Source organism: Melospiza georgiana, chromosome 16, assembly GCF_028018845.1.
Source record: "Melospiza georgiana isolate bMelGeo1 chromosome 16, bMelGeo1.pri, whole genome shotgun sequence".
Classification (NCBI taxonomy): Eukaryota; Metazoa; Chordata; class Aves; order Passeriformes; family Passerellidae; genus Melospiza; species Melospiza georgiana.
In genome coordinates, this window is record NC_080445.1 from 1,720,007 (window position 1) to 1,736,681 (window position 16,675).

The 16,675-nt window shown below is 46.8% G+C and overlaps 1 protein-coding gene across 3 annotated transcripts in view; it reads right to left on the reverse strand.

Moving 5' to 3' along the window:
- Positions 1-16,675, reverse strand: part of LMF1 (lipase maturation factor 1) — a 137,020-nt gene that overhangs the window by 12,238 nt on the left and 108,107 nt on the right. For all 3 annotated transcript variants that reach the window (XM_058035552.1, XM_058035554.1, XM_058035553.1), the window contains 3 exons: positions 8,336-8,504; positions 4,339-4,492; positions 1,867-2,050 (listed from right to left, as the gene is read on the reverse strand). In XM_058035552.1, coding sequence (XP_057891535.1) covers positions 1,867-2,050; positions 4,339-4,492; positions 8,336-8,504 — 507 coding nt within the window. The remainder of the gene's footprint in view (positions 1-1,866; positions 2,051-4,338; positions 4,493-8,335; positions 8,505-16,675) is intronic.

The following is a 16,675-nucleotide window of genomic DNA, read 5'->3' on the forward strand; positions in this document are numbered from 1 at the left end:
GGGGGGCTGCAGGTGCAAACAGCACCCGGGGATCTCTGTGCCTGTGCAGGACAGGCAGCCCAGGCAGGCAGCTGGCAGCAGATCTGCAGCTCCCGGTGCTCCAGCCGAGCTGTGGCCATTCCAAACGGGATTTGCTTCCCTGCTTAAGCAGGTATTTACATGCCTGAGCATCCCAGCTCACTGCCCTGCCCGGGCAACTGCCTTCCCACTGCTTTCCACAACAGTTATCCCCATTTCCCCTGCTTTCCACCACAGTTATCCCCATTTCCCCTGTTTTCCACAACAGTTATCCCCATTTCCTCTGTCTTCCAACAGTTATCCCCATTCCCACTGCTTTCCACAACAGTTATCCCCATTTTCCAAAAGTTATCCCCATTCTCCCTGTTCTCCACAACAGTTATCCCCATTCTCACTGCCCTCCACAACAGTTATCCCCATTCTCACTGCCCTCCACAACAATTTTCTCTATTCCCACTGTATTCCACAAGTTATCCTCATTCCCCGTTTTCCAAAAGTTATCCCCATTCCCACTGATCTCCACAAGAGTTACCCCAATTCCCACTGCTTCCCACAACAGTTATCCCCATTCCCTCATTTTCCACAACAATTATCCTCATTCCCCCTTTTTTCCAAAAGTTAACCTCATTCCCACTGCTTCTCACAACAATTTTCTCCATTCCCACTGCTTTCCACTATTTTCTCTATTCCCACTGTTCTCCACAACAGTTATCTCCATTCCCACTTTCCAGCCTGCCACAGCAAAGGGACCTCCAACACTAATTGCTGCTAATTAGCTGCTGTGGAGAGACCTGGAGAGACCAACGCTCCCAACAGGTGAATGGGAACACTTGGGGGAAACTTTCAGTGAATTAAACACTAAAAATAATGGATAAATACTAATAATAATGAAATAAACACTAATAATAGTGAATTGCACACTAGTAAGAATCAATTAAGCACTACAAATAATGAATTAAACACTACAAATGATGAATTGAGCACGAATAATATGAAATCTAACAGTAAGGATGCAAACAGGCTGAGTTATTGTGCCTGGGGGAGCTGATTTCTCCCCAAAACACTTCCTGACTTCAGCCCCCAGCTCCATCCACGCCCTGCACCTTTCCCTAATTCCAGGCACTGCTCCTGGCTGCACTTTGGACCTTGGCTGAGCTTTTCCTGAGGGATAAGCAGCCCTAATGCAGATTAAATGAAATTCCAGCACACACAAACCAGCAGGGTAAATATGAAACCACGGCCTGATGTCAGGGCCCAGGAATCCCAAAGGCTCCAGAATGAAAATACCACAGGGACAGCAAACCCAGGGGCTTGAAGATATTCCAGGAGAGGATGCAGGGACAAAGAGAAAAGTTTGGGGTATAATCTGAGATGGGTTTTCCTCGTGCCACTGTTGTCAGTCAGTCCTGGAAACCCCAGCCCATGTCATGTGGGTAAGATTCGCAAAATAAGCTAAACAATAATTAATGTTCAACTTTCCCCCTTATTTAATTTCTGGCTGTCACCTGTTTGCTACTATCATGTGGGGACAGTATTTGGAGGGACCAATGTCCATGTGTGGGCAGGTGAAGAATGGGAGCTGCTGTCTCCAACAGGGATTCCTGGAATTGCTAAGAAACCCTTAAAAAAAAAAAACCCTCACATAAAATTGCCAAGAGTTTCATTACAGTAGCACAGTCCTTTAGGAACACAACCTTTGTTCTTGCCTTTTTTTTTTTTTTTTTTTTTTAACATAATTAACTCAGCCACTGCTTCCAACATTCCCCTGCGATCCCAACACATAGTAAATCCATGTAATTGCTTTTTCCTGGTCAGGGAAGGCCCTTCCAGGCTTCCAGAGGCACCTACCTGGAAGGCAGCAAACCACATGAGCCAGTCGAGGCGATAGTGGTAGGGGGAGATGAGGCAGGGCCTCCTCCTCAGGTCCCCAGGCTTGCACTTGAACTCAAACTCCTCCCAGACTGCTGTGGGGTCATTGGGGTCCAGGCTGGAGGTTCCCTGAAGGATCACCTCTGTCCTCTCCTTGGTGATGCTGTGGGGTACAGCAGGATGTTGTTGTTATTTGGCTCAGATAATGGAAAATCATAAAATCACAGGAAGGTTTGGGTGGGAAAAGCCCATCCAGTTCCAACCCCAACACCTTCCACTGTCCCAAGCTGCTCCAAGCCCTGTCCAGCTTGGCCTTGGGCACTGCCAGGGATGGGAATCTCTGGGAATCTGTGCCAGGAAGAAAGGAGAAGGATTTCTCCCCAATCTCAGCTAAAAGTTCTGGTCCATGAGAGCCCACATGGAACACTGGCCTGGAGGCACAGTTGGACCCAGAGCTTCTCTGGATCCTGGGACCTTCCTCTCTGCAGCACCAAAGCCAAACCCCATCCTCTTCCCTTTACCAGCTGCAGCTGTTCCAGCCCTGGGGCCAGCTGGGATCCATCAGGGTGATTCCTGCAGGACAGGTGGGGCTGTGGTTCTGGATCAGAGCAGAGCAGCTCGTGAGTGGCTCAGCTGCAATCCCAGCACGGAGCACTGGGAATGGACATGGAAACACCACCCTGGAGTCCTGGATGGAGTGCCAGGGACACCCACCTGCCCCAGGAGCTGCTTTTTATACTGAACACAGAGCCACAGAAACCTGCCTGGCAAAGCTCTGCAGCCACAACACCCTTTGGGTTTTTTTCCTACTTTGATTTTGCCTCCTCCAGCCCAAAAAACTGAAAATTTGGGAACACACAAGTTCCACCTTCCTCCCTGATGGCTCCCAGGGACAGATGCTCCCAACCTAAGGAATGCTGAGCATCTCCTCTTATAATTGTTGCCTCCATTGAGGAGATGTGTGGGTTCTCCAGCCAAGTTCCATTTCATCCCCCGGGCTGAGCTCTGAGCCATGGCCAGCTGCCCAAGGCTCAGGAACACCCTGTAAATCAGGGACACCAAATTACCAATAAAAGCCTGCTCCTACTGTGTGATCCCAAACCTGTCAGCTTTCACATCATCCCACATTCATTATAAGCTGCAATCCTCTTTTTATTGGTTTACATAGGCTGGAATTACCAACATATTACAGCAGCATTTCAGCACATGCTCTGTAGGGTCTGGTAACTGCTCAAACAGAAACCAAGGGCTGGAGAAGAAAAAGGACAACAGCCCAAAGAAAACAATCTCCTGGAGCTTCACCACTCCAGCCTTCAGAGAGCTTCAGGGCTTATTTCTCTCTCTCTAAAAAAAGAGGAAATTTTGGCATTTTCCACAAGTGTTGATGTTTTAAATATTATTTTAGGTTTTTTTCTGTCCACAGAAATTTCTGCTATTTGAAAAACTGAGGAAAAATGATATTAATTTGATGTGTCCTCAGCATCTCCAGTGCTTATGGTGGGACTCGTTCCTCCCCTTCACTGGGGAGGCCAAACCTTTAACAGCCAAACTGCTTCACCTTCTGCAAAATACATTTATATTTATATTTATATTTATATTTATATTTATATTTATATTTATATTTATATTATGAATTTATATTATGAATTTACCAAGTCACTCACTGGAAAAATCTACTACCAAGAGCTGCTATGGATGTTTCCAGGAGGGAGAGCAAACGAAGTGAAGGAGAAGAGAAGCTCACCAGAAATAAAGAGGGCTGGGGATGGTGAAGATATCCTGGATGAACTCTCCTATGGATATTTTCATCCTGCTCCTATGGATATTTTCATCCTGCTCTTACATTTGCTATGTCGATGGAATGAGCTGACTCACAGACAGCTCAGAGAAAATAAATTCAGTGGGAAAGAAACCTGCTCCTTTTCTACATATTTCTCATAAACAGATAATCCATAAACTGGAATTTAGTGGGAAAGGAACCCGCTCCTTTTTTCCTTATTTCTCATAAACAGATAATCCATAAATTGGAAATTAGTGGGAAAGGAACCTGTTCCTTTTCTCCTTATTTCTCCTTAACAGATAATCCATACATTGGAATTCAGTGGGAAAGAAACCTGCACCTTTTCTTCTTATTTCTAATAAACAGATAATCCATAAATTGGAATTTAGTGGGAAAGAAACCTGTTCTTTTTCTCCTTATTTCTAATAAACAGATAATCCATAAATTGGAATTTAGTGGGAAAGAAACCTGCCCTTTTTCTCCACCTCTCTCATAAACAGCTATATCATACACTGTATTTCACAGGGAAAGAAACCTGTTTCTTTTCTCCATCCCTTTCACATTCCAGGCCTGCTGGAAGGGTTTCTCTTTAGGCTGAAGGCACAGAGCAGGTCTGGCTCTGGAATACCCTGGAGGGAGCTCTGGGATGTGCCAGGAAGGCCCAAAGGTACCTCCCGAAGGCTCCGTAGGTGTTGACGATCCTGAGGGAGTTGAAGGAGGTGTTCATGACCTGTCTGGAGCTGAGCAGGTTCAGCACCACCGGGATGCTCAGGTAGGTGATGAGGAGGCCCAAGGAGACGTTCAGCACGCTGCGGACACAGGAGCCTGTGGGGGACACCAAACCAGGGCACAGGGAGCTGATGCCACTGTTCTGCTCCCATTTCCATCCCCATCCCCATCCCCATTCCCCATTTCCCATTTCCCCATTCCCATTCCCAATTTCCCCATCCCCACTGCCATCCCCATTCCCCATTCCCATTCCCATCTCCATCCCCATTCCCATTCCCCATTCCCATCCCCATCCCCATCCCCATCCCCATCCCCATCCCCATCCCCATCCCCATCCCCATTCCCCATTTCCCCATTCCCATTCCCAATTTCCCCATCCCCATTGCTATCCCCATTCCCTATTCCCATTCCCCATTCCCATCCCCATTCCCATTCCCAATTTCCCCATTCCCATCCCCATTCCCATATTCCCATTTCACATCCCCATTCCCCCTGTTTCCACCCTGCCCTTGCCACAGGCTGCTATCTCTGCTGGCATCTCCCTTTCTCCAAACAGTCTGAGCAAGGGCTAAAATCAAAAATGTCTGAAATGTGACATCAATCATGGCTTTAATACAGGGGAAAAACCACAGCTGGCACCTGCACCTTGCTGGGGATCAGCCTCCTGCTCTGGGAGCCTGGGGCTGCTCCTGCCTCCTGCTCTCCCCACCCTCAGGGCTTTTCCTTCTGCAAAATCCCAATTCCCAGGGCTCCTGGAGGAGATGAGTGTTGCTGTGCCAGCATCTGGGATGGGGTTTGCAGGAGCAGCAGCACCAGGGGCTGGGCTGGATCCCAGGCCACGATCAGACAAATAAGCAGAGGTGACCCCCGAGGGGCTCCTTCCCTCATGGCCCTTTTCAATTTATTTAACATTAACAGCCAAAGGATCAGATTCAAAGCAATTGTGTGGAGCTTTCCCCTTATCTCTGCAGGAGAGGGATGTTTATTTGAACCTCTCTCAGAAGCTATTAATAATTGTTTAGTCTGAGAACATTTCTGGAGTACTGTTTGAATCAGGCCTTCCCTCACCCCCTGTGCTGCTGGGTACGAGGATTTGGGGCATTTTTGGGTTTTTTTTAGTTGGGTTGAACTTCTTTCCCTGTAATTCAAGAGCAGGTACAGGCACAGAGCCCCCCCTGGCTCCTCAGCACTCCGTGGCCATGCAGGGACTGCTCATCCTTCAGCAGGAGGGATTCTCCTGCTGTCTCCAGGCCCTTGGGAGCCACTCAATCAGAGAGAAAAATGGGTTAATTCAGGGGAAAAAAATAACCTAGATGGGGCAAAACGTGGGGATAGGAACCAGTGGGATCTGAATCGGAAGTGGAGACCTCAGTAGGAATCAAACACTTAAAGGATTTCTAACACAATCAGGAATGGCTGAGGGCTCTCCTGTCCTCTGCTCTAGTGCCCAGGACTGGGGGTTCCCCTGAGCCTCTTGGCACCCATCTGTCGCTATATTGGTATTTAATTCCAACACCCATCAGCACCACCTCAACAGCCCCAGCCTCCTGAGCAGAGAAAACACTCAGGAATTCCAATTCCCATGATATTACAGACACCCCACACCTCCAGAGTGGGATGGACATTCTCCTTGCTTGGACACCCTGCCTCAGCCAGCTTTTCTGGAGAACATCACAGAAAAGGTGCAAGTTCCTCCAAACAGGATCTGCCTCCCCCTCACAGTGACTCCCTCTGGCTTCTCCTCCCAAAAACAAGGTGCAGCCTCGGTGTTGTTAGGGATTGGAGGCATAAATGGAGTTGGGAGGAAAGTTTGAGACTTTCACAGCCTCTAAAGCAAAGCTCCAGGAGGGGAAAAGCTGATAAAGATTTATCCCAGCAAAATACGTGAAATAAAAGACAAAATTTAACAGAGCTGCATTGCTGGACCTCCCATTTTTAGTTAATGAGCTGCTTCTCGGTAGAAAAGACTGGAGACAGATGCTGCCTCTTGTTGACATTTTTCCTTCCTCTGACAGATGTTTGGGATATTTAACCCCAGCAGCTGTGATTGTTGTTGATATTACAGGCAATTTGTTGCTTATATGCGGTTTATAAAAATGCTGCACACACCACTCTCCATCTGTTCCGCAGCCTCATGAGAAACATCCCAGGGCTGCTTCTCCTGGATCAGGGCAGCTTGGAAAGCGCCTCTGGAAGGGGAAATCAGCCACCTCGAGCCCTTTTCTCCAGTTACAACCCCCCCGTGTTTGTTTTTTCACATCCATGGGATGAGCAGGAGCTCTGCTCCTCCCTGGTTTGGGGAATTCTCTCCCCACCACCATGGTGGCCACGCTACCAGTGGTGGCCACCAGCAGCTGCTCCTTCCACCATCCCAGGGTGCTCCAAGCCCTGTCCAGCCTGGCCTTGGACACTTCCAGGGATCCAGGGGCAGCCTCAGCTGCTCTGGGAATCCGTGCCAGGGCCTGCCCACCCTCCCAGCCAGGAATTCCTGCCCAATATCCCAGCCAGCCCTGGCAGTTTGAAGCCATTCCCTGTGTCCTGTCCCTCCATCCTTTGTCCCCAGTCCCCCTCCAGCTCTCCCCTTTAGGCCCTGAGAGGGGCTCTGAGCTCTCTCTGGAACCTTCTCTTCACCATGCCCTGAAGGACAGCAAGTGAGGAGAGCAAATATGAGAGCCCAGCATCTCACCCCACCTCAAGTCCCACTGGGTGTTTTATCCTTGACTCTAAACAGTCAAAATTAAAAAAAATAAATTTAAAAAAAAGTAAGTTAAATCATGCAACTCCACGTTCTTATTTTGAGTTTGAGTCACTGAGGGCAGAGCAAGGATTGACTTAAGAGCTGCAGCTGCCTGGACTTGCTGTGACAATGATCCTGCAGAGGACATGTCCCAGAAATTATGTCCCCATGGCAATGTCCTCACAGACCCTCACCTGATACCATCATATTTTCTGAAAAATCCCTTTGCCAGGATTTTCTCCTGGGAGGCTGAGAAGCCTCAGAGAAAAATGAAAACAAAAACAATAATTATCTGATTTGCTTCTCCTGTGTTTTGCTGCTTTGGAATGTGGTTTGGACATTGTTTACCAACTGGTGGCTGTTTCATTGGTTTCATGTGAATTGTTTTGACTTAATGACCAATCATGATCCAACTGTGTTGAGGCTCTGGGAAGAGTCACGAGTTTTTCATTATTATCTTTTAGCCTTCTGTCTGTACCCTTTCTGCATCCTTTCTGTATTCTTTAGTATAGTTTAGTAATGTTTTAGGAGATTAATATGATATAATATAATATAATATAATATAATATAATATAATATAATATAATATAATATAATATAATATAATATAATATAATATAATATAATATAATATAATATAATATAATATGGTATAATATGGTATAATATGAAATAATATAATATAATATAATATAATATAATATAATATAATATAATATAATATAATATAATATAATATATAATATATAATATAATATAGACAATGAAATTAAAATAACATTAATATATTGAATAATATTGTTATAGTTATATATAATATTATATAACAATACTATATTATAATAATATATAATATGATATGTAACAAGATTAAAATAATATTAATAAGTATTGATATTAATATAAATTATATAGAATATAATTATATATATAAATTTTCTATAGTATATATAAAATTATATAAAATATATTAATTTGATAAAATAATAAATTATCCTTCTTAGAAGGATGGAATCAGATTCATCATTTCCTTCCTGCCACGAGAAACCCCGACAATACCACTACCACCAACCAACCACCGGCCTCACATTGTAAGGTCCAGGCACTCTCTGCCCGAGAGGAGCAGAGCTTTGCTCTGAAGACAAGACCTTTGTGGCCAAGCAGACCCAAATCCCGGCGCTCCCCTGTCTGGGGTGACTCACCCAGGGCAGGGCTCTGTCCCCGCGTCCCCGGGCGCTGCAGCCGCGCCGCTCGCTCCCGCAGCCGCCGCCCGAAGAGCAGCCCCAGGCTGGCGTCGTCAAAGCAGGCCAGGCTGGGCACCACGGTCAGCCAGTTGAGGAAACTCAGGTTCCCGCTGATGATCAGGAGCACCTGCATGGGGAACAAGGAGGCAGAGAGCGTTGGGTGTCCTGAAATGTCGGCCAAAAACGTGAGGTGGGGGATTGGAGCATGCCAGTGAGGACATTCCGGGATGGCAAAGCCGTCCTGGAGCCCAGCCCTAATGGGAGCCTGGGGTCAAATGGGAGCTGTGCCTGTGCCTGTGCTTCCAGCAGGAGGGATCGGCCAGGGCACGGAGTGACTCCATTTCCAAAGTGATTTGATTTTCAGAGTGCCTTAATTTAATTTCCAAAGTGCCTTGATTTCCAACGTGACTTGATTCCAAAGTGACTTGATTTCCAAAGTGACTTAATTTCCACAGTACCTTGATTTCCACAGTGACTTGAGTTCCAGTGACTTGATTTCTAAAGTGACTCGATTTCCAAAGTACCTTGGTTTTCAAAGTGACTTGATTCCAAAGTGACTTGGTTTCCAAAGTACCTTAATTTCCAAAGTGACTTGATTTCCATAGTGACTTGATTTCCATAGTGATTTGATTTCCACAGTGATTTGATTTCCACAGTGACTCCATTTCCAAAGTTCCTTGATTTCCAAAGTGCCTCGATTTCCACAGTGCCTTAATTTCCAAAATGACTTGATTTCCACAGTGACTTGATTTCCACAGGACCTCGATTTCCAAAGTGCCTTGATTTCCTACGGGAATCACCCACTTTCTGCTTATTCCAAGGGATCCGTGACAGCAACGCTCCTGAAACCCTTCAGGAGGAAACCTTGGAACTTCTAATTAAAGAGCAGCATTAAATATAGGAGTGTGCATTTTAAGAGGCGTTATTTTGTTTTAATTTTAGCTTTTATTGGCTGTTTAGGAGAATATCTTGCATGTGGTCTCCCAAAATACCACTCCACAGTATGAACATCAAGAATTCAGGGACAGTTTCAGCCCGAGGACTTTCAGCCACTGTTCTGTTGAAAAAATCCATGTTTTCTCATTAAAAATGACAACAAATAAATGCTAAGAACGTGTGATTTCATATTTTATATGATTGGCACCATGGTTTCTGACATGGTGATTTGCAAGTTACAAGTTTTAAAACCCCAGCAGGACTCTTCAGAAAGTCACAGATTGTTAAAAAAAGGAGAGCTCTGACCAATCACAGCTAGGAACAAAAACCTTAACTATTATTTAGTTAAAAAAATAATAATTTATGCTGACTTGGATAATTATGAGGGGGAAATAAAAGCGATTTCTATCTGAATTCCAGACACATGTTGGGTCCTGGAAGGGAACATGTTACAGCTGAGGTTTGGGGCTTGCTCTGTGACCTGAATGTGATTTAGCTCGATGCATATTAATCAGCCTAGCTCCATTATCACACCTCTCACACTGCTCCTGTTCCGAGGTGATTTTGCCTCGTGCAGTTGCAGTCGTGTTAAGAAAATCCTTCTGTGCTTTGCCACCTCTGGTTCCCAGCTCTGCAGGAGCCCCTGGGTGGTCCATGGAAGGGTTTTTTTTTCAGCAGTGATTCACCTCTCTTTATTGCTTGGAAGTCAGGAGCAGCAGCTCTTATTTCCAGCAGCCCTGAAAAATCAGGGGATTCAAAAATAACACGAGTTTGGCGTTCTCTGGGCTGGGGTGGAACTGCGGAGCCGACACATTTTTAATTTCAGTGCTTCTGGCTGAGTCTCTGAGCTCACACCAGCTCCTGCTCACCCAGGGCTGATGGAACCATGGACCCCTTGGATCTGCAAGGATAAACCTTAAAGGAATTCCTGCTGCAAAGCCGAAAATTGGGATTTGTCAAACGTGCTGAGGGGTGGTGTCCCAGCAAGTGTCTTCGTGGCCATTGAGAGTGAGTTTTATGTTATTTCATCATCATCATCATGGAATGGTTTGGGTGGGAAGGGACCTTAAACTCCTCCAGTTCCATCCCCAACACCTTCCACTGTCCCAGGGTGCTCCAAACCCCATCCAGCCTGGCCTAGGGCACTGCCAGGGATGCAGGGGCAGCCACAGCTGCTCTGGGAATCTGTGCCACCCTCACAGGGAACAATTCTTTCCCAACATCCCACTAGCCCTGATCTCTGTAATGTGAAGCCATTCCCTGTGTCCTGTCCCTCCATCCCTTGTCCGCAGTCCCTCTGCAGCTCTCCTGGAGCCCCTGAAAGGGCTCTGAGCCCTCCCTGGAGCTTCTCCTCTCCAGGTGAGCACCCCCAGCTCTGCCAGCCTGGCTCCAGCCCTGTGTCCTCCTCTGGATGTGCTGCAGCAGCTCCACGTCCTCATGCTGGTGGCAGTGCTCCAGGTGACAGTCACCAGAGCAGAGGGATGGATGTGTCCATGGCACCAAAGGTGAAGCTGAACCCTGGTGTCCCCCAGGATCCCACAGGAGCAGCACCTCCCCGGATTTAGGGATCCACTGCCATCCAAACCCCAGCAGGCAGCACGTGTTTCTCCCCAAATCCTGCCTTTCCTCTGGAGCTCCCATGTGCTGTTCCCTCAGAGCAGAACTGTGCTGGCTCCAGCTGGGATGTTCACTTTAGGATGGATTCCCCACATCCTGCCTTTCCTCTGCTGTTCCCTCAGAGCAGAACTGTGCTGGCTCCAGCTGGGATGTTCACTTTAGGATGGATTCCCCAAATCCTGCCTTTCCTCTGCTGCTCCCTCAGAGCAGAACTGTGCTGGCTCCAGCTGGGATGTTCACTTTAGGATGGATTCCTCTTTCAGATCCCTGCTGGAAGAGCACAGGGAGCTCCCCTGATCCTTCATCAGAGGGAGAATTCATCCACACTTCCCCCAGCAATCCCAGCCTCTGGCTCACATCACCTGGACTTTTCCATGCTCCAAAACCACCACCAAACCCAGCTGGATCTCCAGACCTCCATCCTCATCCATCCTCAGCCTTGATTTGTGCTCCCGGAGCGTCCTCCCCTTGCTGGACAATATTGAAACTCCCAATTACACCAACCAGATGGGATCAACCCCTGTGGTGATTGGGAGAAATTTTTTATTAAAGCCCAGTATTAATCATGGTAATTGGGGAGGAACTTTGAGGTTATAAAACTACAGCATGTCTAATGAGCGAGCTCCTTCTAGGAGGAACTGAGGGTTTTAATCTAATAATGTCACTTTTATGGATTATGACTGGAGTTTTATGAAGTGTGATATGAAATACAGTGGATTCATGGCTCTCGCTGGATTAATTTGGAAAAGTAGTTTTCCTGGTTCTAGGCCCAAAACCAATTATTGCTCCCATTTCTGTCCCCTGCCCCGTTACCAAACCCCTCTGTCAGAAAATGGGCACCTCCAGCCGTAACTTTTTACAGGTTGGGCTTCTTTGTTTGGCTGGGGTTTGGGGTTTTTTTTGGTTTTTTTTTTTTTTTTTAATCCCACATTGTTACAAACATCTAGTAGGCAGAGGAAGCTCAAATTCCATGGCACAGCCTGGATATTTATCCAGGAGAGACAAAAACAAGCTGGAAACTCTTAAACACAGGTGAGGGCTACCTGGAGCATGTCCACATGGTGGGGACAGGATCACCTCACTGGGGCTCCCTGATATGGAGCCATTGGCACAGAAAAGCCAAAACTGGGATGTGTGGAAGGATTATAAATCATTTAAAGGGAAAAGGAAACCTCAAGAACCAGCCAGTCCTTCCTGCTGCCCCAAAGTAGAGTCTAAAAGTCAAAGTAGAGTCTCTGTCTGCACTGGAGTGTATTTCTTAAACTATCCCTAGAAAAATACTCATATTTGTAGTTTTCCCCAAAAATTTATCATAGGCACAGAGAAAAACATTCCCATGTAGGGAGGCACAGACTGCACCTGGAAAAGTGTCCATGGATGTTTTTTAAGGAGCTTTGGGATCCAGCACCTCGGGAACAGCCAGGGCACATCCATGGCAAAGACCAACCCTGTGGGAAACCACATGGATGGCAAGAGGGGCTGGGGGATTGTCCCTGTGACCCCCCCTGGGGTGGGTGTTCTTTGGAATCATGGAATTATTGAGGTTGGAATCATGGAATCACTGAGACTGAATCATGGAATCACTGAGGTTGGAATCATGGAGTCATTGAGATTGGAATAATGGAATTATTGAGGTTGGAATCATGGGATTATTGAGGTTGGAATAATGGAATTATTAAGGTTGGAATAATGGAATTATTAAGGTTGAACCATGGAATCACTGATGTTAGAATCATGGAATCACTGAGATTGCAATCATGGAATCATTCAGGTTGGTATCATGGAATCATTGAAATTGGAATCACCGAATTATGGAGGCTGGAATAATGGAATCACTGAGATTGGAATCATGGAATCATTGAGGTTGGTATCATGGAATAATTGAGATTGGAATCACCGAATCATTGAGGTTGATATAATGGAATCATTGAGATTGAAATCACGGAATTATTGAGATTGGAATAATGGAATCACTGAGGTTGCAATCATGGAATTATTGAGGTTGGAATAATGGAATTACTGAGGTTGGAATAATGGAATCATTGAGATGGGGATCACAGAATTATTGAGGTTGGAATCATGGAGTCACTGAGGTTGGAATCATGGAATCACTGATTCTTGGATCATTGAGTATAACTGTTCCCCCACCACAGCCAAGGCCATCACTGATCCCAAGTGTCCCCAAGTGCCACATCCACATGAAATCCCTCCAGGCGTGGAGGTTCCACCCTGGACAGCCCTTTCCATAAAGGAATTCCTCCCTGACTTCCAGCCATGTGCAAACCCAAACACAAAGCTGAGTGTCACTCACTCCAGCCATGAAATGAGGGCTCCTTAGCTCTAGACAGCGGCCAGGATGAGGAATGCCACAATCCCACCCCAGGCATTCCCAGCACCTTGTCCTTCCCAAAAGGCTCCAGGCATGCAGGTTTTGGAGGGTGGGACCAGCCCTCAGCTCCTTTCCCACCAGCTGCAGCAGGATCAAGGAGCAGCTCTGCACTTGGTGGAACCACAAACACCATTTTCATTTGCCATTTGTGCCTCAGAGCCAGGATTATCCCCTAATACCAACACACAGGAAAAGAAGGATTCAGGAAAAGCATTTTCCAAGCCTGTAGGAATAATGCTGGTTTGAGGTTTAATTACAGCCTGCAATGGGCTGTCAATAGGCACCAATCAATAACTCAGTTACACAGAACTCCCCTGTAATTAATGCTGGATGGTTATTGAGTGATCAGTAATAAAGTGGAACACCACCAAGAGTAGAAAGTGAAAGCCTTTCCCAGAATATCCTCCTCCCTACTAATTAGGACATTTTTAGGAGATATGTGGGTTCAAAATTCCCTCTGTGAGAAATGATGTGAATTAAACCCTGCTCTCAAATCCTGGATCAGCCCAAAGTCACATGGAACTGTTTATATTCCTTGATTGAAGGAATGCTAAAACACTTCTGGCAAAAATGCTTCTATTCCCTTTCACCATCCAGGCACTGCAGGCTCCTTTGAAAATCACTTTTTCTGCAATATTTAGAGGTATTTAACAATTGCCAAAGTCAGAGCAAACCCAATTTTTTGGGAAGGAGAGAAGGAGAACACATCAGAAAAAATCTATTCTGACAGTGAACATCTTCTCTAGTCCAGGTCTTGGTAAAATTTGGATGAAATTGGTATTAAAGACAGAGTATGGGGAAAACAATGTTCTTGGAAATAAATATTGATGGGAATGCTGAGCATGGCCAACGTCAGACAGCCCTGGCACAGGGAAAAGGGATCTGTGTCACAATCCCCTTCCAAAAGAATTCAAATCCAAGGTTTTGGTTTCACCAATTCACAAATGGAGACATCTGCAACAGCTGGATTGGGACTCTGCTCCCCAGATTCAAGCCCAGCACGGATTCAAACCCATCTCTGCCTTCTCAGGCTAAAAGGAAGGGACGTGACCACATCCGCAGGCCCGGGGAAAACGCAAGGAGAAAGTCAAGGATGTCACATCTGATCAGCCTGACACCAGCCTCGAAAGCACTGGTGGCTTCCCTGATTTGGATCTTTCTGCAGCTCCTTTCCTTGCCTCGTTAAATCCATAATTTTGGGTAACTTTAAGCTCTCAGCAACATCTGCAGTGAAATATTTAACTTGGGTTGGCTACTCGGTGTCACTGGAAGCCAAGGCTGGGGGAGTTCCCAGCTCTGGGATGACCTGGATTTTTCCAGCAAACCAAGAGCACATTTTGGGGGGGAACACACGGAGCTGATCCCTGGTCCCTGAGCCCGTGGGCTCCTGAGAGCCCAGCAGAAATGGGAAACAGTTGTGGCTGAAAACACCCCAGGAAAACCCAGCCCCGTGCTGCGTTTGGGGCTGGGCAGCATTTGATTTTAATAAAGGCAGGCTGCAAAAGCCTGGAGGATAAAAAAAAAAGTGAAGGACTGGATGTAAAAATTTTATGGAAATGCTAAAAAAAAGAGGAGAAATGTGAAGGAAGGGCAGAGCAGCCACTGTGCCTTGGCATCTCCATCAGTGCCTCTGCAGCAAGGCTCGGCCCCAAATCCTCCCCTCAGCTCTGCTGGAAATGGCTTCACACTGGGAAAAATATGGAATCAAGGAATATCCTGAGTTTGGGAGGCACCCACAAGGACCACTGAGGTCCTTGGTGAGGATCTGCCACAGCTTTCCCAGAGCTGCTGTGGCTGCTCTGTCCCTGGCAGTGCCCGAGGCCAGGCTGGACAGGGCTTGGAGCACCCTGGGACAGGGAAATGTTCCACCCATGGCAGGGCTGGGAATGATCACTGAGGTCCCTTCCAGCCCAAACCACTCCAGGATTCTGGGATTCTAAGCCCAGCTCCTGGTTGTAACCATGCAGCTCACTGACACATTTAAATTTTATTAAATTTTGTTAAATTTTCTGAGGTCAAAAGAAGAAAAAGCAGAGAAAATAAGCATTTTCCCATTTTCCTTCCATTCCAGATGGCAGCATAGCAATCCCTGAGCTGTCAGAGGTGGGGACTAAATAAATAGCAAATGAAATGTACCCTGGGCAAAACCAGAGATACTTAAGAAAACACAAAATGTGTTAAAAACCACATTTTTATGCTGCCATCTGCAGCAGTTTCTTTTCAGCCTTACTCATAATTCCAATTACAATGGGAGCGAGGTGTAAATGATGAAATAATTCTTTAAAAAATAGGTTTTTCAGCTCTTTCCTTCCCTGAGCAGTTGGCTCCATGTGGGACAAAACGATGCTGGGATGGAGGCAGGGAGGATCATGAGAGATGGGGATGCTCATTGCTCCAGCCCTGCTGGGCTGGCTTTTATTTTATCTATATGGACTTATTTACTTGTAGGAAACTGAAAGAAACCTCCAATACAGGGATTGATGGAGTCTGTTCAGCCCTAGAGAAGGCAAAAGAAGCCCAAATTCTGCTTTTAGCTCTGCAGAGGAAGACAAGGTGCTGCAAAGGGATGGGATTTAACAAACCTGGAGCCATTTATCCCTGCACTAATGGCAAAGGAGGATTTCAGGGCTAGCCTGGCTGCTCGTGGGGGCTCTGAAGACCCCAGCCCTGAGGAGATGAGGGCAGTGGGTATTTCCTGGAGGCCTCATCCTGCTTTTCCCAGCCTGGATTTGGCCCGTGGCAGATGGGATCACATGAGCTGTGCATCCCTGAGGATGCTGAGGAGGAAGCAGAAAATGCCACCCACTTGCAAGGTCACAGCTGCAAGATCCCCGCTCAGGCTGCTGCACTGATGGCTTACATATGAGAGGAACCCTTGGAAGAGGAATGAGAATATCCCAGGCTGGATATTCCCCCTCACCACAGGGGGAACGCTGCCCTGCAAACACCCAGGGGCTGCTGGGCTGCTCTCAGGGAGAGCTGCTCCCCTGGAATCCTGGGCTTGAGGCTTTCCAGCCCCAAGGAATCTGCAGCAGAGGATGAAATGCAGCTGCCTGTCTGTGAGGAAGTTCCTGCTCCCCACAGTGACTCATCCCACAAACCCCAAGGGCATCCATCCCCATCAGCCACGGGGCTCTCTTTCAAGGGTTGCTCATTATTCACCCACAAACTGGGTTTGTCAACACAGGGGAAGAGCAAAAATGCATCATTGCCTCATCCTGTGAGTCCAGCAGCCTCATCCAGCAGCGGGGAGAAGGAGCCAGGTGGCAGAGTGACACTGGCACAGAGATGGGAGTGAGACACCAGTGCCAGGCACTGCCTGGTGCTGCTGGAGGAGCACTGGGAAGGGATTGATA